At 39.0% G+C, this 23644-nt stretch overlaps 1 protein-coding gene across 2 annotated transcripts in view; it reads left to right on the forward strand.

Moving 5' to 3' along the window:
* LOC108976667 (insulin receptor substrate 1-like) overlaps nucleotides 1-23644 on the forward strand; it is a 57576-nt gene that overhangs the window by 2623 nt on the left and 31309 nt on the right. For both annotated transcript variants that reach the window (XM_018945911.1, XM_018945912.1), the window contains exon 2: nucleotides 14940-15324. In XM_018945911.1, coding sequence (XP_018801456.1) covers nucleotides 14940-15324 — 385 coding nt within the window. The remainder of the gene's footprint in view (nucleotides 1-14939; nucleotides 15325-23644) is intronic.

Raw genomic sequence — 23644 nt, forward strand, 5'->3', positions numbered from 1 at the left:
TTTCCGCTGCCAGTCCTAACGGTTGGATTCGCGTTTGCATGACCGCTATCCCGAGCTCCGCTGTTCCTCTTGCTGTTGGATGCGGTGTTTGCGCCCTTACGCACCTTCGAGGCCGGGGAGGTGCTGTTGCCTCTGACCCTGTACCTCGCGAGCTTTTCGGCTACCTCAGGAGTTCTTCCCTCCTGGAGGTGCCTAGGGTACCATTTTAAGCCGGCACCGCTCATTCCTCTCCTTCGAGGATCATCGTTCCCACCCGGACTTCCCAATGGTGGTAGAGGGGGCAGACGACCCCTGCGTCTCCTCTTTCGTTTGCGCGTGCATCCTACTTCGCAAGATCGTTGCGACTCCTCCGGGTTGATCATGCTTTGAGGAGTTGCGGAGTGGTCCGCTGCGCTGTKAGTGGGTGCAGTAAATGCCGCCTGTTGAGTGCCGCTGCATGAGGGTATGTCATCATCGTCATCTCTCGCATGCTCCTCAAACAGCGCACGCTCATCAGGCGATAGGGCGTCCAGGAAGCTAAACTTGCGTTTAGAACCTGAGCCGCCCTGCAGCAGTACCGCTGTTGTTGTCATTGTCCATTGTCGTCTGCGTTGGTCGTTGCCTTGTTGTAGTGGTCGATGTGTTTTTGGTGGTTGTTGTTGTAGTTTCGTTCATCTTGTTCGTACGACCTTAGRTCCGGCGAGGTGAGCTTTCAGGTGTATGTTTTATTAGGGGGAACTCAACGGTCCGCCGCGCCAGAGCCCCATGACGCGGTATCTAATGGGCACGGGAGTCGCATAACATCCTGGATTAGGAGGTGGTAGCTCTTGGTTACCGCACGCATGCGGCACCCGGCACCCTGCATGGGCAGTGTCAACTGACACCACCCACACTGGTTGGGGGGTGCCGAATATGCCTTGCAACTTAAGCCCCTGCACCACGGCAAGGTGCCTACCATTCGCAGGGCAACTTCAATACGACTAGGTAAAGTATATTTATCAAAAGTTAATAATAAAGCACCAGTAGGTACACGATTACCATTATTTATCTTCGTAAATTTATRAACATCGGATACTCCTTGATCTTTTAGACCATCAATTATTTCGTCATCAGCAAGTTGACAGATAAATGGAGCGTAAATTGTACCCTTTACTGAGTTCAGAGAGTTGTGAAGAGATATATCAACAGCACCAGCTCCGAGAAGATGTCTGGTTTGTAAAAATTTGTCAGCGATTTGGCCAAAAGAAATAGGCTGCCGTCACGAAGCGATGTGATTTTGTTAATGGCTTTGCTTATGGCCTGAATACCTTTATGTACTGCAAAGCAAGAAGTGGGTGCAATAGGTTTTCTGGMGGCCTGTGATTTGATTACGAGGTACTTGGGATCATCCTTCTTAGAAATAGGTAGTTCCGGGAAGAATTCCAGCGTTGAATTTCTTATTTTTATTCCATTGCAAAATATGATAACACTAATTTTTTGTTTTTGTTTGCAGCAATTCTCTTATTGTACGAATAAATTGATTTTAATTAAAGTTTGATATGGGATTAAAATTATTTTTGAACTATTTAGTATAAAAAAATAATATAAAAGTTAAATATACTTTTATGTAAGTGTAAAATGCATTATAAATCGGAGAAATACGCGTTTTGAATACTTGAATTGTTGAACTTGAAATGCAAATATCTCAAAAACCTAAGTCAGCGGTAGCTATATACATATATATATATTTATTTTTTATCTGCGACCTGCTCCAACCGTACATTCCCATTTTAACCCCGAAATCGGGGGATGCTTTTCTAAATCGCAGCCGAATGCCGTGCTAGAATTTCGGGAATATACAGCATACATTAGAAACGACACCTATTCTGTAGTAAATGATGTTATTTTCCATTAAATAACGTATATTTTTGTATTTTTACTTATTTTATAGAAATCTATGTTAAACTTAAAAGCTAATAGTAAACATATTGTTTGAAACTCGTTATTGTTTTAAAAAAATTAAAAACATATGGATTCGAAGATTGAAGTGCGATAACTAATTAGAAATTAAAATATTTTATCAACAAAAAATAATGATATTACAAAAACTTGCTTACTTTCAGTTAGTATTTTGTTGATTATCTCTTTTACTTTAATATTGCATCACATCGATTCCGAATTTACGTGTATTATCACCCAGAGATATTCTATCGGGTTTAAGTCTGTGCTAGGCGATTCCCACTCAAAAACATTGATAGTATTGTCTTCAAAAAACGTTTGTGCCAACTTAGACGTATGCTTTGTTCTCTTACTTATAACAGGCAAATTTTCTTCCGCTCATGGCATCATAACATCAAATAAAACATCCCACACAATGAAAGATCGTCCACCATACTTCACTTAGCGGAGAAAATATGTTTGATTGATTGGACGGCGATCATACCTTCGACCACCATTTAGTGTTTCTAATTAGCTGTCGCACTTAATTCACCTATATCGTAACGCATTTACTGTTTGAGAAAAAATTAACAGAATTTCCACAGCACAACTACAAAACTGAGCGAATTTCGTAGTAAATAGGGTAACACAAACAATGTAAGGTTTTTTGGAATAAAAATAACGGTATATCAATACATTTTACCATTATACTTATCAGCTCCTAACAAAAAGGGAGCCTTTCTAATTAGCTTTCAACAGCTGCAAGTCGCATGGTCGGATAAAGGGACCTCTCCAGATCGAGGTTTTCGAGATATTTGCGTCTAAAGTTGAAAATTACCACTATTTCAAGTACGCATTTTGTCGGCTATAGCTATATATACGCTGTTTCTGGAGAATCTCCTCTATCGACTATACCAATATTGTGAATTTGGCGCACATTCTGTAATCATTCTTAACAAAAAACTGTATCAAATCCTTTTTAAGTAGAAATTATAAAATCTATTTGAAGCTTATCTTAATCAACAATTTAACAGGGTAATATTTGTGTAAAATGACAGCTAAAACAGGGTTGCGGTTGTATTGCGTGTGTTTGTTGTTGTGCCGTTGCACCAAGTGGAAGATTCATGCACCGCGCAAGGGTTTTGCAAGAGCAAGAGAATACTCCTATGTTTCGCGTAATACTCCTAAATTCGAGCCAATATTTTTCACTTCAAAATAATTAAAATAAACAGCAAAATTCACATTATAGTTTAAAGACATTCGCATTTTACACTTTTTGCAGTTTTTAAAATTAGATATCTATCTATATTTACACTTGTAGCGGATTTTATTTATTTGCTAACAATTATAAATGGAGTCCTGCCATTGGAAAATATAAAATATGATCGATTAGCTGAAAGTCTTTTTCACTAAAATTCGTCTTTCTTCATTTAGCAATTTTAATTCGGCACGATTCTATTACTTTGGGGGTCGGGGACTGACAACGAATTCCTGTATAAATGGGTGTGCACTGATAGCGGAGCTTCCACAGAGGAGGAATATGTAAAAATATTGTTGTCAAGGCTTATACTTTTTAAAATATTCGCTTTTAAAAATTCATTAATTTGTATCAGTCAGACCAATTTGCTTTGCTACCTTATCTAGTCTGGAAAAAGCAAAACTAATGGCGCGGGTGTTCAGGACAATGATTGATCACCAAAAACGTCGAAGAGGTGGTGTGTGACGATTCTTTTCTCACCGGTCTTTTCCAAGATTTGTCATCGTCATCTATTGGGGAATCGGGTCCGCCTCCGTTATTCTTTCACTGCCTTTCAGCAAGCTGAAGAAGTGTTCCCTCTGTAATTTTAGTTTGCTGTGGGTATCGGTTACTGGATCCACTGGGGGGGTTCTACAAGAGCATGGTCCGGCCGTAAAACCTTCTGTTAGTCGCCGCATCTTTTCGTAGAATTTTCGAGCATTATTCCTGTCAGCCCGCTTGTCAAGCTCTCCATTCTCACACATTTCTGCCTTTCCCTTTTTCTGTCTGCAAATGCGTCTTCCTTTCCTCAACTTATGGAATCTATCCTATTCCGCACGTGTTGTGGTCGATCGTAACGTTGCGAGGTAGGCAGCGTTCTTTCTCTCAGCTGCGACACGGCATGCCCTTAAATCGTTATCCTTAGTGCCTTTGCCATGGTCTTCATAAAAAGGGGGTCTTCATAAAAAGAGAGTCTCCATCCGAGGATGTTTATGCTTTTTCATTGGTAGCATCTTTTTACGTGGCAGGTCCCAAACCCAGTGTGGAGGGGATGTTTCGCCTTTTCCCTTTCGCTCGCCTTCACCGATGGTTTCTGGATACCCAGAGGATACTTGGCGAAAGACCGGAAATCGTGAGCTGCTTGTTCCTTATGTAAAAAAATCATTTCTGGTCACTAACCATTTGAGAGGCAATCAGAGAACTTTCCCAACTTGCGTGAACGTCTAGACATGACTCCATCCTCCTAGCTAAATTAGTTAATTTAAAAATCAATTAGCACATACAAAGCTGAAAAGGTTAGCGTGTTTACAATTATGAAGAAAATGAGCGTTGCCACATCGTAGAAACCAAATACGAAGAATTTTTCGTCGCAGCGTTGTCTTTGTTTTTACTTGATTTTATTTTCTTCTTCTTCTTAATCGGCATAGTCTCCACTTACGCGATTATAGCCGAGTTAACAACCGCGCGCCAGTCGTTTCTTCTTTTCGCTACGTGGCGCCAACTAGATATTCCAAGTGAAGCCAGGTCCTTCCAACGGTGTGGAGGTCTTCCTCTTCCTCAGCTTCCCCCGGCGGGTACTGTGTCGAATACTTTCAGAGCTGGAGAGTTTTCGTCCATCCGGACAACATGAGCCAACGTAGCCACTGTCTTTTAATTCGCTGAACTATGTCAATGCCGTCGTATATATCGTACAGCTCATCGTTCCATCGAATGCGATATTCGCATTGCGTTGGATTTCTAGGCTGACATTGTTGGTGGTGTTTACGCTGATTCCAAGATAGACGAAATTATCTACAACTTCAAAGCTATGACTGTCAACAGTGACTTGAGTGCCAAGACTCGCGACTTGGCACTCACGTCACTGTAGACCGTCACGAGTCGTCTTGCCCTCGTTCACTGCCAGACTCATTTGTGTTGCTTCCTTGTCCAGTCTGGAGAAAGCAGAACTAACGGCGCCATGAAATTTAAGGTATAAGCACTTTTTATTTTGTAATGCAGAAAAATGGGGAGACTCCGTTCGATGTCTGGTCAGCGTATTGTTCGATGTCGTCGAAGTAATTAAGGAAATATCTCTGATTGATGTTCCTAGGAGGCGGTTCCGCCCCAAGCAGCGGAAGCAGGTTTCCGCAGAAAACACCTCTAGAGCCACCAGCTTGGAGAGGAGATCATTATGCTCTTTCACTAGGAGTATAAGCGTATCACTATATAGATGTTTGATGGGAGACATCAAGAAGCATCCTGTCGTGTATTTTGTTGCGACTCTGTACCTTGGCGATAGTCGCAGGCGTATGAAGAGTGAAGGGGTATAGAATATCAAATGTTACACCTAAAATCACAAGGTTATTGACAGGGTTACCTTAACGCCGTCGACTACAATATTAAGCTGAAGTCTATACTCCTTCAACCAGTTCGTTAATATAGTCGCAGTGGACTTGGTGGGAGAGAGTGTTAGGTTCCATGCATATAAGAAGTGAGAAAGTTCGGAGAGATAGTTTACCTTTTAATACATGCCATGGGAACTGCCTCTTGTGACTGTAGGAGTTTCGAGATGTAGAAGTTAAGCAGTAACGGGGAGAGGACACCGCCATGCGGAGCCCCTTGAGCGAACCCAAAGGTTTATGATGCTAAGTCAGGGTGGCGATTGATCTGGAAATCCTGGAAGTGTCAGGGAATTTGAAATTTCTGGAATTGTCAGTGTAAAGTCAGGGAATTTTAACTTGGGTCAGGGAAATTTATAATTAATTTTTTATTATGTCTACAGCATTTAAAAAATTTTTCAATTCAGTATGAGTGTATGGGTATACAGTTTCGGAAAATTCATTAGAAAAATTGGCAAATGCGATTTTTTGAAGCCCCTGAAGAAGGCTCACCCCTTAAAAGGAATTGCCATGAATGTGGTAGGAAATTATATAAGCATACTACCCACAGTTAATATTTTCAAAGAAATAATTAATTCGGAAATTCTCTAACCCATCAGAATATGTTGACTACATGCTATTAATATTTTCAAGACCAAATTCCTACACCTTTGGGTGGTATTAAGTCAGCAATTTTCTTACCCTATTACGCGCTATTCAGACGTTTTTTACACTTCTGCACCAGTATCGATTTGATCTCATAGGCAGATATTGCTTTAAGTGCCGCTAAGTATGGCTATACGTTGTTAAGTGGAGGTTTATCTCTATGCTTTTACTTATAGCAAAGACTTCTGCCTGAAAAATGCTCGTAAAACTTCAAATAGGTATGGAGAGTTTAGTGCATGGTTCTGAGGCTTCTGCACCAATTCCTTCCGATGTTTTCGCGCTATTAGGTACAACTTGATTGTAGTATCCGTAAACAGTCGCTCGAGAGAGAATCATTCCATTCAGCCTTGGTGCTTAGCTGTAACCTACTTGAAGTAATGCTGTCTCTTTGGAGAAGAGCCAAAGGTAATACACCACTTAACTCTGGGATAAGATTACCTTACGTCTGTTACATCCTCCTGCTGTTATTTTGTTTGTGCTTCGCTACCTGACCGATTACTAAGTGAAGTCTGTCTCTTATACACATCTAGATGTGTATAAGAGACAGCGTCTGACATGTAGATGCTTGCAAGTAGCAATAGTACGAGTCCTAATGAAGTCTGCGAAACTTTTGAGGCCGAAGCCACCGCCCAATACATGATTATCGGTCGCCCGATCATGGTGTACAACCACTAAACAACCCTTTGCTTGCAGCCCAGGAGTTTACCAGCTGGCCGATTGCCACCACTAGTGGTTCAGTCGCTATGACCATTGTCAGGAACTCATGCTGATTCTACCGCAGAATGCAATCCATTGTAAGACCAAGGTATTTGACCGTTAGTCATCTTTACCGCTCTACCCAAAAGAGTAAGGTTCCTTGGCCGGGGAACGACCTAGATCTCGTGAATTGGACGATGATCGTCTTAGAGGGGTAGATGTTCAGCTCAACCCAGTACTATCCGTTAGCCAGGTTTAAACCCATTTATATAAAGTCGTAGAGTGTCCTCTAATTTCTTTTTGGCTATAATAACAATGTCATCTGTGTATCCTTGACAGCAGATGCCATTGTCAGTTAGCAAAACTTGTAGGTCGTCCACTATAATGCTCCATAACAGGAGGGATAGCAGTCCACTCCGTGAGCAACCGCTTGTAGTGCCGAGACGAATCCTGGTATCTCCTACTATGGTTTCAGTTATTCCGGGGCGCAGTACGGATCTATCCATCTCCTTTTCTCCAGTGCCCTGGCTCCGCTCTTATGAAACGTGTTGTCAAGGGTTTGATGTCTAGGAAGGCGCATAACATTACTTTTCTTCTTCCAGCGAAGTCCGCATCGTCGAAGTTAGCTTGGTTGATTAGCTTGATCTGTAAACATGCTAGTTCATATGTAGACTGATATTGTAGTAAAAAGGAACTTGGACTAATTAACCTGATAGATTTTGACGGTGAATAGACCTTCCTTCTTACCTTGGGTATATTGATCTTCTTCTCCGTGTAGAGGTGACGTTTTCACAGAACTTCTTAAAGTTTGACCATCCTGGTTTGCAGACTTAATCTCCATGTTATAAGAGATTGCAGTTATATTTCTCCCAAATCCCCGTACGTTTCGCCTTATTAAACAGCCTACTTATGTTTTTACATTCTTTTTAGCGTATAGGTTGGTATCCAGCTCTCAAGTAATTGCTCAACAAAAAATTATTTCTCAAGTAATTTTGACAGCTTTTTACGCATTGTGAATGATCCACATTAGAAGAGCAAGAGAGAATAAACAAAGAAAATAAACTTTGTGCGTATTATGTATGTCTCTGTGAAGTAACATTAATATTTTCATTGCGGTTTAAGGAGTGTTGTTGATGATTGTTAAGTTTTATACAATATTTCAAAATGAAATATAAGTACTTCATAATAATGAATTTAACTAATTTATGATGAATTTAACGATTACTTTGAATTTCGTTCAAGAAACAATTGTTGATTGATTTAAAAATTAGTATAGATAACTTTAGAGCTTCATACTAGCACAAGTAAATTTATCGCAGGAAAGTTTCTTGACCGTTTCTTAAGCATTTTTTTATATGAAGTTTTTACATTTCTTGAGAGCTGGATACTAAGCTTATCCCGGAAGGTATCCCTGTTTGCTTGACATCTACATCTAGCTTAATCAATATTGTTCTTGATTACTATACAAGTTCTAGGTCTCTCGCTAGAGAAATCCCATATGCGTCCATCTTGAGACTTTTGACCTTCACTTTGAAGACCGATGGTTTTTAGATGTACGCTACAAAAGTAAATCGGTAAGACCAGCAAATGACAACCATATTTTCCCGCCCTAGCATAAAAAGTTTCGGATAAGAGACCCCATTTTGATGGCGACCACTGCAAATGAAATAAGGATTACGATTTAAGAGCGTGCACCTGGATTGTCCGGTCCCTTAATTGCGAAGGTGCCGCTGCACAGCTGGTTGATGTATTCGTGAAAAAATGAACTCACCTCTCATATTGAGGTTCTTCAACATTTCGCTGATTTGCGATCAGGCCCCGACGGAAGAGAAGGATAATGTGATCACCAACCAGGGCGACCATGTTGTGAAAGACGGAAGACACGTCTAGAATGTTTCAGATGTGCGCGCGTTCCGAGATCCTAACGTCGATTCGGAGCACTATCTTGTTGCAGCCAAGATACGCACACGCCTCTGTGCAGCAAAAAAGGCAGTTCAACAAACACAAGGAAGGTTCGATATCGAGAAGATGCAATCACAACACATAGATTTCCGAAAGATTTTCTACTCGACTTGCACTCATGATCTCCGAGAACACTCGTCAATAACTCGGTATAAGGGAACCGTGAGACGGCATTTCAAGCTCCTTACGTACAGCTGCAACCGAAACCACTAATTTTTGAAAAATGCAAAAGAACAGCGACGAGGAGAGCCGTGTCGTAACGGAGATAAAACAGACTGCCTACCTCGCACCGTCACGATCGACGACAACACGAGCGGGATGAGATATATACCGAAAGTTGAAGAGGGAAGTGAGACGCACTTGCAGACAGAAAATGAGAAAAGCAGAAATTCGTGAGTATGAAGAGCTTGACAAGCTGGCCGACAGGTGTAATGCTGGAAAATTCTACGAAAAAATGCGACGGCTTACAGAAGGTTTCAAGAGCGGAGTATGCTCTTGTAGAACCCAAGGAGGTAATCTAGTAACCGGTGCCCAGAGCATACTAAAATTATGGAGGGAACACTTCACCAGCCTTCTTAATGGATGTGAATTCATAACGCCAGGAGAAGTCGAACCCGATTCCCCAATCGATAACGATGGAGCAGATGTACCATTGCCCGACCATGAAGAAGTTCGAATAGCACTTTCTCGTCTGAAGAACAACAAAGCGGCGTGAGCCGATGAATTACCGGCCAAGCTATTTAAACACGGCGGTGAAGAACTGGTAAAGAGCATGTCTCAGCTTCTTTGTAAAATAAGGTTGAATGAAAGCATTCCCAACGATTGGAATTTATGTGTGCTCTGCCCATCCACAAAAACGGAAAACTTACAATCTGCGCCAACTATCGTGGTATAAGCCTCCTCAATATCGCGTATAATCTATCGAGCATATTGTGTGAAAGATTAAAGCCCACTGTCAACCTATATAGTACTTCCTGATTCCAATGCAACTTTTTGTTTTGAGATCGRATTGCATCTTCAACCCCAACTCCGGCCTTRAAATTTHGGAAATTCGCCTAAAATCGTGAAATTGTCTACCTAGCGCCTGAAATACGCATYTYATGGCAAAATGTATAAAACAAAAGTTATTTGTCACATCATTTGCTACCGAAATAGTATATGTGATCCTGGCCGTAGGACAGGCCGTTCCCGAGATACGAGCGAAAATGCGGCGTGCCACAGCGCAAGGTGAAAATCGGCATGCGGCCACACTTCTTGACTTTGATTTAGCCGAGTGCTATCACTCACATTCATTCATCTACGCCAAAGGACACGTTCGGATAGGTCTCCACACAAACATTTTTTCATCGAGTTCCTTCACTCTTGACGTTGATTTCGCCGAGTTCTATCACTTACATTCATTTCCCTGCGCCATACGACATGATCGGACTGGTCTCCACATAAATATTTGTTCATCGAGTTCCTTCACTCTTGYCAGGATGTTCTTTTGTGTTATCAGTTTGAAAGATTTCGTATAGGGCGACTCCGAGGCGACAACTATGAACCTAGGAGTAAAKAGGTTACAGAAATAGTTGCAAAAAGGGTTGAAAATACTTTCAAAAAGTCATCTATTCCGATAGTTTCACACACCAGAGTTGTACAAATGCTCACCACATACCATAAGAAATTTCTGACTATTAATCAAATTTTTTTAAGGAACCCAATAGGTTTGAGGTCTAAAAGAGACGATTTTGTGTCTTCTGCCGGAAAATTATTTGACATCGCTACTTGTAAATGCATTTATTTTTCTTCTTGCACTTGTCCAAAGGAAAGGAAAGTTCCTATCAATGAACAACCATTTCTCTTGGTCCAGAGAACCAGAAGAATTGGTCGCATTGGAAGTGTTGATCTACCTAAAACAAAAAAGATTACAAAGAAAAATGAACGTAAAGAAAASCTTTCAAAACGTCATTCAACATCAACACTTACCAGAAAAGTATYAGCTAGAACACGTGACCATTCAGATCAGCTAGACTCTCATACAGACGACAACAATGTAGGTGCGATACTGATGATGAATTTTCTCTTCCATCCAAACAAAACACACTAGTATTAAAACACACTGCTTTAGCTGCCCAAAGATTTGGAGTAAGTGATAGAGCAGCGGCCTTGATTGTTTCAATAATTGTTTGATAACAGAGGATCAGGCTAGCTTTGTCACTGACAAATGCARGATTAGTCGGCAAAAAAAAGTGTTGGAGTTAAGCTCCAAAACACCGAAAGTATTGACTCTGTATAAAGGCTGTATTTTGACGGCCGCAAAGACAATACACTTACACAAGTCAGCGAAGGTGAAAAGTACTAACGCGACACTGTCAAAGAGGAACATATTTCTCTTATAGCGGAACCTGGTTGTCATTACTTTGGCACGTCAGCTCTCCTTCCGGGTCAGCTGAGAATGAGACGTAAGCTATATGCCAACATTTACAAGACAATTCAGTTGATGTGGAACATCTAGAAGTTGTCGGTGCTGATGGCACCAACACGAACACAGGTTGGAAAGATGGAATCATTCGAAAACTAGAAAAAAGAATAGGTAGGCCATTGTAGTGGGTTGTTTGTCTTCTACATTTCAACGAACTTCCAAGAGTCCAAATACATTTTCTGACCACATAGGTAAAGTACTCCCTGATTGTAAGAAGTTGCCTGTTGTGAAATTTGAAAGTTTTCCATCCTGCAAATTACCTTCTGAGGTTATTAATCCGACCCAACTCAGCACAGACCAGCTTATCTCTATAAAATATCAGAAGCAGCTATTTCCGTTCAATGTTCCTCAGATTTAGCGTCGATGCATCCAGGTAACATGTGCAAATCTCTACATTTCTACTGACAAACCAACAAAGGAAATAAAGATTWTBGTCAAGTACATACTTACAGTTTACTCACCTTTGTGGTTCTCAATAAGATTCAACAGTTCAATCAAAGATGGCTCGCGCCATCTCTATGCTGCAATTCAAAGGTCGAGATACTTACTGCTAAACTGCGCAAGGTTGTCGATTCATCCATTCAACAGAATGCTTTCTTTGCTCTTCCAGAAAACATTCTCCATAGWATGATGACTGACGAACGGATAGAAGTCAGAAATTTGGCCATTGACCGTTTTCTGGCAGCTAGAGAAGCAGAGTCTGACACTGTAAATGGAAGGGTTAGATGTAATAAAGTGACAAAGCTGAATTTCAAAGCTATTAATTATTACGATATGATGAATTGGAAGACTATTACCTTGACTATTTCAACAGTTCTTTATTCAGTTTCTAACGAAGAACTCATAAAATAGCTGTCGGGTGGCACTGCAGAGGTATGGAAATTTAATGAATTCCCCTCTCACACTGACAGAGGCATCTTCTAAAGTTATTGGCCCCCAATCTTGTGATCGTTTTATACGCTCTACACTGAAATCTAGGCAACAAGTGCGAAAGTTTAGTACAAAATCTGATTTTATCAATAAATTTGACAGATTCAGACTAAAACATATGGTTGGTTGGTTGGTCCGGAATCGACTCACCCTACTGACAAATCAACAACCGACAAGATATTCACCATGCGCCAAATGACAGACACCGCTCCGTCGATTTCAAAGTTACTTTTGAGCTGCGACTCCCTTTCGTGTGACTTTTTATACAGCACAGGCTACATTGAATTTGTCACGAAGTTTGTATCACCCAGAAGGAAGCGTCGGAGACCCTATAAAGTATATATATAAATGATTAGTATGTTGAGCTGAGTCGATTTAGCCATGTCCGTCTGTCTGTATATATACGAACTAGTTCCTCAGTTTTAAGATATCGTTTTGAAATTGTGTCTGCACATCATTTTCTCTTCGAGAAGCTGCTCATCGATGGGACGATCGGAAAAAAGTTTTTGTATGGAAAACTTTTGTATTTGACAAGATATATTCACAAATTTTGGTATAGATTATTTTCTAAGACAACAATGCAATCTCCGAAAAAATTTTATGGATCCTTTCGCATTTGACGTGGCAACAATGTAATCTCCGAAGAAATTGTTCCGATCGGATTACCATAGCATATAGCTTCCATATAAACTGAACACAGTTACTAAAAGAAATGTACTTGTGATAGGTATATTAGCTTCGGTGCAGCCGAAGTTAACGTTTTTTCTTGTTCAACCTACTTCAGCGTTTGCTGAAGATATTGATATTATTGATCTTAACAACCGCGCTGGTGGTTAACTATTGCAAGACGAAATATCTCCTGTAACAAACAAACAGTCGTCGCACTCGCGACTTGGCACTCACGTCACTGTTGACAATCATAGCTTTGAAGTTGTAGATAATTTCGTCCATCTTGGAACCAGCAGCAACACCAGCGCCAACGTCATCCTCGAAATCCAACGTAGAATATCACTTGCCAACAGGTGCTACTTCGCACTAATTATTCAATTGAGAAGTAAAGTCCTCTCTCGACTAACAAAAACAAAACTATATACTTAAGTCACTCATTATTCCCGTCCTACTATATGGTGATGACAACATCTGATAAGTCGACGTTGCGAGTTTTCGACAGAAAAGTTCTGAAAAAGATTTACGGTCTTTTGCGCATTGCGCTCGGCGAATATCGCATTCGATTCAACGATGAGCTGTAGGAGATATACTCCGATCTTGACATAGTTCAGCGAATTAAAAGACAGCGGCTATGCTGGCTAAGTCATGTAATGTATTATTAAAACATTAATATACATATGTACTACAATATTAATTTTATTGAACTAATTTTAAATTCATCTTTTTCAAATTTGATTGTACTATAATATATTAAAGCTATTTTATTTTTTGTTGTTTCATGAAATAGTCAAGCCACATTTCAAGTAAATGGCTGATTAGAACTTGAGACAATTGCATTGAAAAAGTAGTTCTGAGAAATAATTTAAATATCTAAATTATCGAAAAATGTTTTTTTGTTTTAATTTCTAGATTAGAATACCCCCTCAAGTAAGGTAAAACATTTTGAGAAAAATTTAGACAAATTATGGACAGCCTAACAATAATAAAATATATTAATTCATTGATTTTAATCGAGATGGAGCTTAAATAATTTCCTGAAAATAAACTATTGAAAAACAGGTGGAAATTTTCGTAATGTTTTAAGAAATAAATTTATGTTCCAACAATTGCTTTCCAGTTATCTTAATAAACGCCGTTCATTACACTTTTGTCTAGTTATTAATATCCCTTTGAATTACTGATACTATCAGCTTCTTTAACAGAGATATTTAAAGCACTATAACTTCATAATTCCTTGACGAATATACAAATTAATTATAATCTATTGAATCGCCAATTTTAGATTTACTTGAACGTCATTGTTTCCATATTTTTTAATTTAATTTTACGACCTTTCTTTCCTTCCACAAATTTTTTATACTGATATAGTCCCTACGATTTACAATACAAATATACAAGGTGGACCTTTAAAAAAAAGGTGAACTAATGGTTTTTTTAGCAAAATCAATTTACTTCCTAAATAGTCTCCTGCTTCAGTATAGCTTTTTTTGGTCACTTAGTTTGATTGGCCCACTTGTTGATTGTCATTTAAGTATGTCCTCACGACCACTTTGAAAATGTTGAAACTACTCGTGCACTCTGCTATGGGATAGGCAATCATCGCCATAAACTTGTTACATCGGTTGAAACGTTTCGGTAAAAGTTTTACCAATTCTAAACAAAATTTACTGTTGCCTGTTTCTCACTGGACACTCGATAAAGATTATGGAGATGGAACTTGGAGCCAAACATAGAAACCAGGGTGAATTTCTTTTTCATCAACATTAATTATCCGATGGTTTATGGTCTAATTATAAATCACTTTTGATATTTCTTCAAAAGGAAAATGTAAAAATATGTAGAGCCTTTTATTTGAAGGACAATATCAAATGCGATTTAAAGCAACCGTAAATGTAATATATTATATTTGCATATTGAAATACTTCCTAATTCTACCTTATATATATATTTAAATAATTTTGACGTCTAACTAAATATTTTTGATGTTAATTTTGAATATTAGTCGAAATTATTAATTTAAAAAATATTGATAATAATTGCTTACAATTTACTTTATCTATAGGATAAAATGTCAAAAGTTATCGACACGAATTATGAGGACGGTTTGATGTTATCTGGATACCAAAAAAAATTGAATACAATGAAAAAAAAGTTTTTTGTATTATACAGAGATACTATCCAAGAGGGCGCCCGGTTGGAATATTTTGATAGCATGAGAAAGTTTAAGTCTGGCTTAGCTCCAAAACGTGTGGTAAAATTAGAGAACTGCTTTAATATTAATCGGAGATTAGATACAAAGCATGACTATGTAATAGCACTTGCAACGAAAGACGGTGGCTTCGGCATGGTTTTAGAAACTGAAGCTGAGATGTTAAAGTGGCTACAAGCGTTGCTTTCGCTTCAACGTAGTATTACGAATAAAGATGATATTCTAATTCCTAAATTTGGTAAGTAACACAAGTTCAGCGTTTATTTATTTATCTTATTACAAGACTCAGGTAATTCAAATCCAACAAGTCGAACATTGTGAATGAAAATAAGTTAAGGTTACAAAAATAGAAAATACATTACTGAGAAAAGCAGCACGCACAGTTTCTCTTGGTGCTGCTAAGATTTTTGGAGACTTTCCAAATTACATCGTAGTCGATCACAACTGACCATGTGTTCAAATAGGTCTCATTTCAAGGCTTTGTAATATCTGTATTTTTCTCTACCATAACATATACATTGAAGAAAAAAAAAAACTTTTACAAAGAGATGTTTTGATTTTAGAAGTGTCTTTCTCTTAAACTATTTCAGCTGTTAAGATGTAATCAAAAGTAAAAATATGCGAATATTATGTATTTTCCTTATTTTTATAAATGTTTTAACAATAAATCAATTATGATGCTATAACAAAAAAATTAAGATATCTTATTTGAAAAGCAAACAAGAAAAAAATGCATTTACTTTGGCAACACTTTGAATGCAGTTATCAAGTAAGCACCTTCATTTTTGAATTATAATATTTGCGTATGGTCAAACTGTATTATTTATAGTTTTTGAAGAAAAGATGGTGAACATCACCAGAGGAAGCTCTGGTAAAATATTGATATGAAATCTTTTCTAAAAAACATAATGTTGCTCAAAAAGACTGGTGAGGTTGGATTCTTGATGATAGTGGAACGACTGAAAAAAATTAGATGCCCAGGCTGAAAGCTAAGCTTCTCAGAGTATCAAGGAATCCCCTAAAATATCGACGCTGTTTCGAACTTCWTGCTCTCACCCTATTTTAGAGCGTACACACCACGAAACAAATCACACAATAAATATTGCAAAACGAATTATGTATTATATCTAAAGTGATAAGGAGTTTTGGTTAATTTGGATCTGATAGTAATTGATTTGTAAGGAGTAAGGAAGTCTAAGCTCTGAAGGACAAAATTGAAATAATACTATCAAGCATGGTAGAATCGGCATTGTGTGGTGTGTGGCAAAAGGTGCGCAGTAGGTGCAAATAACGTCGGTAAACTGGTTCTCATCGGAGAAATTTTGTAAAGAATAATGGGAACTGTACAACAGTTCTTTTGATCTTTGAAAACGTAGTCTTTTAGGATTTTTTAAATTTTAGAGAAAAAAAATATTCCATTTATATTCGTAAAATTAATAAAATTTTAGAAGAAAAAAAATCCATTTACATTCTTAAAATTAATCAAAAGGAATTTTTTTCACTCCTGGATGCAACTGAAAAGTTTTAATAGTTTAGGATATAGGACACTTCAATGACAACCCCTTCGCCGTACAATTTTTTTTTGTTCACTGTACTGGATCAAATATTGCGAATGCCCTTTATTTTTCGATATTTGGCGGCCGCAGTGTTGCAAACTGGCAACTTACACACGAGCGCTATTTTTTCATATTCAATACTGAATTTACGAGTTAAAGTCGACTGTATGGGTGTTTCAAGATGTGCCAAATCGAGCAAAAGTTGTTCGGGCACAAAGCATTTCCAAGTAAATGCTTGCCTCTTTTTTTGGAAACACTTGAAATGCCGCAAACATACCACTTTAACAAGGCACAAGAGGAAATTCTCAGTAGTGCATACCCATTTGTTTGCCAGTAGCCTTTCGAGAACTCTGGAAAACCARCCGCCGAAGGCACGTAGACTAAACATCTGCATTTTTAAGCACTCAAAACATCGATATGTTGAGTCATCCATCATTTACTATTGACACCGATTGACTTCTTTTTATTCCTGTAATTAGAAAACAAACTAAGAAGTCAACGGTTTTCGAGGCCTGAAGAGGTTTCCGGTGATTTTTTCATGATCGAACGTGGTGTGCGGCACGGTTTGTCAGAAATTTGTAGGCAGTAGTAAGGTATCGCCTCATTAGCACCTAGCAGGATATTGGAATTCATCAATTTGCTGGGGCTAAGTGCAACGCTGTGAGTTGGTAGAGGGCACAATAGACCCTAGGTCGCGGTGCAATCCTCATTCTTTATCTTATTCTTATTCTTATTCTTCTTAAGGTATTATTTCCAGGCTTTTCATTTACTACTCCGTAGCAGCAAAATTTCTAGAATTGTGTTGCTATGCAATAGCTACCGCTCTCACATTGTCGGGAGCCATAGCATAACAATGTAAAGTTTAGAATGTGTAGCTATAGCACATGAAAATTTTAATTAGCTCTGCTCTACTACCTCTACCAATTTTTTGCTACCGCTACGACAGAGCATAGTACAGCACTTCATATTTGGCTAATGCTGTAGTTATAGGTATTTTTACCTAACAAAACTCAGAGCAGAGCAGACCACATACTTTTACATTGTTATAGCAGAGCCAGTAAAAAACGCTACTGCCTTCCTTCCTTTTCCTTCCACATCGCAAAATGTGTGAACAGTGAAAAACGTGGCAAAAACGCAGAATTCAGCCATCTTTGTTTGTTTTCATTTGCACAATGTTGCCATTGCTCAATACGGATATATAGTTTTAATTACAATTTTTTATTATATAAAATATCAAAACTGAAAACAAACTATTAAAAATAGTTTATTTATTTATAAATAATAGTATTCGACTCTGATTTTGAGTTATTTTAAGAAAATTTCAAACATATTGAACAGATTGAATTATAAAAGTTGATAATTACTACAGTATATAGATATTGGCAACCCTGGGTTGTGAGAGAGCAATCAGCTGACACGTTTCCACGGCAAAAACCAAAATGCTGTAGATTCCCACGTCATCCTACGTCAAACAGAGAAGGGAGCAGCGTTTTTCACTGTGCACTTACATTGCGCACCCATAAGATAGGTCGTATCAGCTGACACGACCCACGATTCTACATTTTTCACTGTTCCTGCTATTATGCCTATAAAGTGAGAGTGGTAGCAATAGCAAAATTAAATGATACTAGAGTAGCGTAGTGTTTCAAACGCTGACTATTGCATCGTTGTAGATGGCGATGAAGCTGCCAATGTGATTTCTATTGGGATCGTAATTTGTGTAGTATATGTGACGAAATTTAATTTTTAACTAAATCCAGCGGACAAATAAATTCATCTCGATTATAAATATTCTATTCTATATTTTAAATTGGTTGAACACATTTCACAATAGGCATATTTTATTTGACCAGCAAATTAAGCTATTAGCTTATTTTGTATGGAAGACTTAGCCAACATAATTATGTTGGCTTGTCATAACCTATCACAGCTAGTATATTGAACTAGAGGTATTGCCAGCTCACTATTTTTTTCATTCACAATAGCTTGGCTTTTTCCAAAACAAAAGTAGTTTGCAATAGCGAGAAACCTCATTTTGACACTTGAAAATATAAACAGACCAAAATTACAGACTTTTTGGTTAAGTATTGAGTTAAAATTAAGACAAATTTGAACACTTGTTTTCAATTTTTTGTATTCTACATCTCAAATAAATATATTTGTATAGTATATTATCATTCCTTTTAAAAATTTGAAATTTCAAAAAAAAATTGTACATCTGGGCTTTTATGACGCTGAGTGCTGTGGTCGTGCTGTGAACTTTTCGGAATCCATGCTGGTGGCTGGCTAGACTCAGCTGATGAATAAAATCGGGAATAGCAAGGTCTCAAGCGTCTTCACTAATGGGGAGAGGAGAGTTATCCCCTTTGCCTCCCCTTTGTTTACGCATTTCCCAGATTCACACTTACCGACCCTAACATTGTGTGGGAATTGCTAGCTCGTCGTCTGCAATGGGTGTTGGTTTGACTCAACGTACGCCATTTACGAAGAGGGAGCCCGTGAAGGTGTTAGCGGCTCCACTCAAAATGGCGGTCGGTATTTGTCTGAAGTGAGTTGTGTCCAAAGTCTGCTCATCCTACTGTCCGATGTCGTCGCTGTAGTCATGAAAATACCTCCTTATGTTCCTTGGAGGCGGTTTCTGCGAAAACATCCCATCAGAAACTGCTTGGAGAGAAATTCATTATATTCCTTAACCAGACCATACACGCCTCTCTATGTAAATGTTCGACTGGACACATCTAAATGCATCATAATATAATCCTCTTGGGTGGTTTTTGGTTTAGGCTCTAAACTACCTGGGCTTTTATGACGCTAAGTGCTGTGGAGGTGCTATGCACTTTACAGAAGCCATGCTGATGGTCTGAATGTCGGGAGTGGCAAGGCCTAAAGTGTATTCGCTACTGGGGAAATGATAAGACTCCCCTATGTTGGCGGGAATCCCAGGTTTCAGTAGTGGGACCTCTCTTCTGATTTTCCACACATCGGCTATTTGAAAAGTGGTGGTGAGCGACAGGTTAAGGGCCTTGGTTAGGAAGTTTACTCCTATTGATTTAGCTTCAATCTTTTTTATTCCAGCTGGGCCGGTTTGATTTATAAGATTTAGCCTTGTTGTCGGTAAAAGTGGTGGGCGGTCTCGACATAAGGTTTTAAAGACTAAAAAAAGGATATATATGTGTTTCTTTTTTTGCGGCGACATGAATAATATAATATGAAAAATATTAATAAATAAGACTATCGTGATGAATCTCCAGAAGCGCCTTGAAAAAAGTGGAATATTATAACTCGTTTCCGAATCATCTGAAACAAAAAATTTTTTATTCGTTTAAAGTTGATGTATTTCTCGAGGTAATCAGAAAAGTTTTTTCGTTTTTTTTTTGCTGCACTTGGAAAAAAGCGTGATTAAAGATAAAAAAAATCGGGGTTAATTTCTTAATAAAAATAGAAAGAAAATCCTCCATCAGATTACCTCGAGAAATACATCACCTTTAAAACGCTTATAATTTTTTTGTTTTAGATGATCCCGTAACGAGTTTGTAATGTATTCAAGGCACTTCGGGAGATTCATAGTCACAGGCTTAACATTTTTCATTGAAAATTTTTTCTAATATAAAAATAGGTAATAAAAATGCATCACAAACAAAAAGTACTGACGAACAAGGTAAGCCGTTGAGAATGGTAGTTGATTTCCAAAAATGGTAAGACAATCACAGATTGATATCTAATATCTAGTGTGAATATAACTATATGAAAGTTAGGAAAAACAAATTATTTTCAACTAAAGATTTAGAATCAGGATCCCACCAAATTTTAATAAATGAATCTGGTAAAGAAAATACTGCATTGCATTCATTTGAGCAAAGTATGAGTTTGTTGGGACGCCGTCTGTGTTGAAAAACACAGCCTCAATTTTTAAACGTTGCGTGGACGGCATCTTACGGGAGTGTATTGGTAAATTTGCATAAGTTTATTTAGACGATGTACTAGTATTATCTTCTTCACCCGAAGAACATATCGAACACATTTAAACTGTAATAAATGCACTACTAAAGCCTATATGAAGATTTGAGACGAAAGGTCACATTTTTTCCAAGACTCAGTAAGTATCTTGGGCACATCATTAAACATAATAGGATTAAATTTTCGAAAACCATATATGAATCGGTTCAGTTTAATATTATCAACGCTTTAGATAATAAGAAAGAAAAAAAAATAGGGTAGAAAGTGGTATGTGCCACTTGAATGTCACTAAAACCCCCTTGGAACCCCCCCCTGGAACCGCATTTGTATTCCATTTTTCATTTTTCCAATGAAAGATTTACATCTTCGCACCAGCATGTAGGACCCGCTTTTTGCTTCGTAGCAAGATTGCTGCGAATTTCTGTATAATCCCCAGTTTGCTTGCTCCTTGTCTGCGCACACATTCAAAAACTGTGTATTCGACGTCGTCGTCTATCGCGTCGTTTTGTAGGCATGACGGTGCTTACACTTTTCCTATTTTGTGGAGGTACTTTTTGAAGTATCCGTGACCAGATAACACGTGGGTTGTGTAAAAATGGACCTCTCCGAATATAGGCTTGTCCATGAGTCTAGATCTTTTAAAAACCTGGCCGTACATCTGCCACGACTTTCAGTGTCCCATTTATTGCTACATTTCCGCTTATAACTAATATAGCATCGCCGGTCTCTGTTCGGGGCTGCGGTGCGGTGCACTCTGGCCAATACCTTGCGCCGCTTTTCCTTTGTTGGCCATTAATCGACTCAGTTAAGAGGTGATCTTCGGTGCCTTTCCTGCGGCGTGCTGGATTTGTACCCAGAAGGTTAGTCTGGGGTCCAGTGTTACGCCTACTTAGTTTACTGCTTTTTGTGTCCTAAGAATATCCGTTGCAGGCGTTGTACATAAAGTAGTACTGACGGGCGCTCTGCAGTAATTATTTGGTGGATTTCTACTGGGATCCCGTCCGGGCCGAGTAATTTATTGGCCTTAATCACTACCCCTTATTTCGTGTGTGGAAAATGGTGCATTCACGATGTGATCCAATTTGACAGCGGTTAAGCGGCTTTGCTCGAGCGCCGAGTTTCTTCATCACTGTTTTATACCCGATTTCCCAGGGATTCCTGTTTAAATCATCGCGTAGCTCCACCCACTTTTTCTTTTTGGTGTCGTCGATGGCGTGATTTAGCTCCTCTTTTGCCGCTTTGTATTGCTCGGCTTCTTGGGATGCGGCTCCTCTGCGTCTGGATCTCGTGTAGGATCTGCGAAGGTGGAGGCATGTACATCTGAGTTGAGCGATATTTTGAGTCCACCAGTAAACTGCTGCTTTATGCTCGCTGTAAGAAGTCGTGGGCATTTTTTTTTATACAGGCTCTTGTTTTATTAAGCATTGTGTGCTCGACAGTTTTTCTTTCAATTATGGGGGAGTTGCTAGATGGGTTCTGGTCGTCTATTGCGGAGATTAATTTCGAGGTATCTAGTTTCGCAATGTTCTGCTTTCGTGTTCCAGTATGTTTTTCTGTGCTGGTTAACGTTTGTTCCAGTGTCGATTATAATTGAAATGTGATGATCGCTGTCAGTGTAATCCTTTCCAAATCTTTATTGAGCATGCCATGCGTTCTGTTGATAGGGTAACGTGTGGTTTCCTCGCATCCCGCTCTTCTAAACGTGGTTGTATTTCTCGTATTGAGCACTATTAATCTTAGCCATTTCTATAATGCGCCTTCCTTTCGAGTCCGGGACTCTTTATGTCTCCTACGATAATCAATTGACCTTCTATAGACCTGGCTGTGTCCTCTATATTGTCGAGCTTCCTTGGAATTCCTGTATACTATCGCATTTGGCCCAGAAGAAACCGTTGCCGTTTCCATTTTTACAGTGATGACGTTGCACGTTGACGGTAACCATATAGTGGCAGTTATTGAGCTGCTATTTTTACCCAGGTACGTCTCTCTTTCTTTTGGTATTGTTCGCTTATGATGATTATCTCGTAGTTACTCTCCATCACCATTTGCGAAAGTAGTGCATCAGCAGCCTTGCATCTATGTACGTTGGCCTGTAGGATATTCATTTGCTTCGGTGCGGAGCCCGGGATATGATTGACTTTTTCGTGCTTAGCCTTAGTGTTGTTAGGATTGTCGCACTCTTTCAATTTATGACCTRGATGGCCTCATTCTATGCAAGCACCTTGTTCTGTTCTATCTATTTCCTATTTTGTTGTGAGGGAGTCGAGGTCTCTGATTTCTATAGTAGCCTCAGTTTTAAGGTCGGCTACAGTTGCAGTTTCTTTAAGAGTAGTCTTAAATGCCTCGCAGAAGCTGGCTTTTGTAGACTTTCTTTTCTCTCCCTCTAATAATTGGGCCCGTTTTTTTCTTTCAATTGATCTTTTCGGATCAATTGATCTTAACCTCTGATTCTGTAAGATCTCTCTTGCTACGGATATTCTTGTGGACTTCGGCGTAGCTATTACCTTCCGCTGGCTTTATGATAACGGCCTCTGTTTGTCGCTTAGCCATATTGTTTGCTTTCTGATTTGCAGCCAAGTTCCTGACTTGTTGCCTCTCTTTTGCGTTTTTAGGCGCTTCTTCGTTGGAGTGGGAATTTCTGGCTTTTTTAGGCAAAACTTTTTGCCACTGTCCGTCATTTTCGTATCGTGGTAATGACTGTTTCTCGCGGCTCCGCAGGTCTTGTCGCACGCCGCTTCGAGGTTGCAGTCTTAGGGGTCGTGATGCGTCTGCTTAAAGTGCCCGCTTTTCTCGGTTTTTGCAATAAGCCAGTTTTTGCAGTAGCTTTTGATGACGTCGAAGAGTTCGTCTAGTTGGGGCGTTCCGTTCTTGACGTCCATGCTTACGTTATTTTACTTTGCCATCGCCAAGTTAACTTTTTGCACTATACCCTTCCACTTTTATAGGGATTCCTCTTCTGCTCGTCTTATGCTGGTATTGTCACTGGCGAAGCGAATGCATTGGCGAGTCGAATGTTTTAGGCGAAAATTCGCCATGTTCATATTG

Source organism: Bactrocera latifrons, unplaced genomic scaffold, assembly GCF_001853355.1.
Source record: "Bactrocera latifrons isolate USDA-ARS-PBARC rearing strain unplaced genomic scaffold, ASM185335v1 scaffold_799, whole genome shotgun sequence".
Classification (NCBI taxonomy): domain Eukaryota; kingdom Metazoa; phylum Arthropoda; class Insecta; order Diptera; family Tephritidae; genus Bactrocera; species Bactrocera latifrons.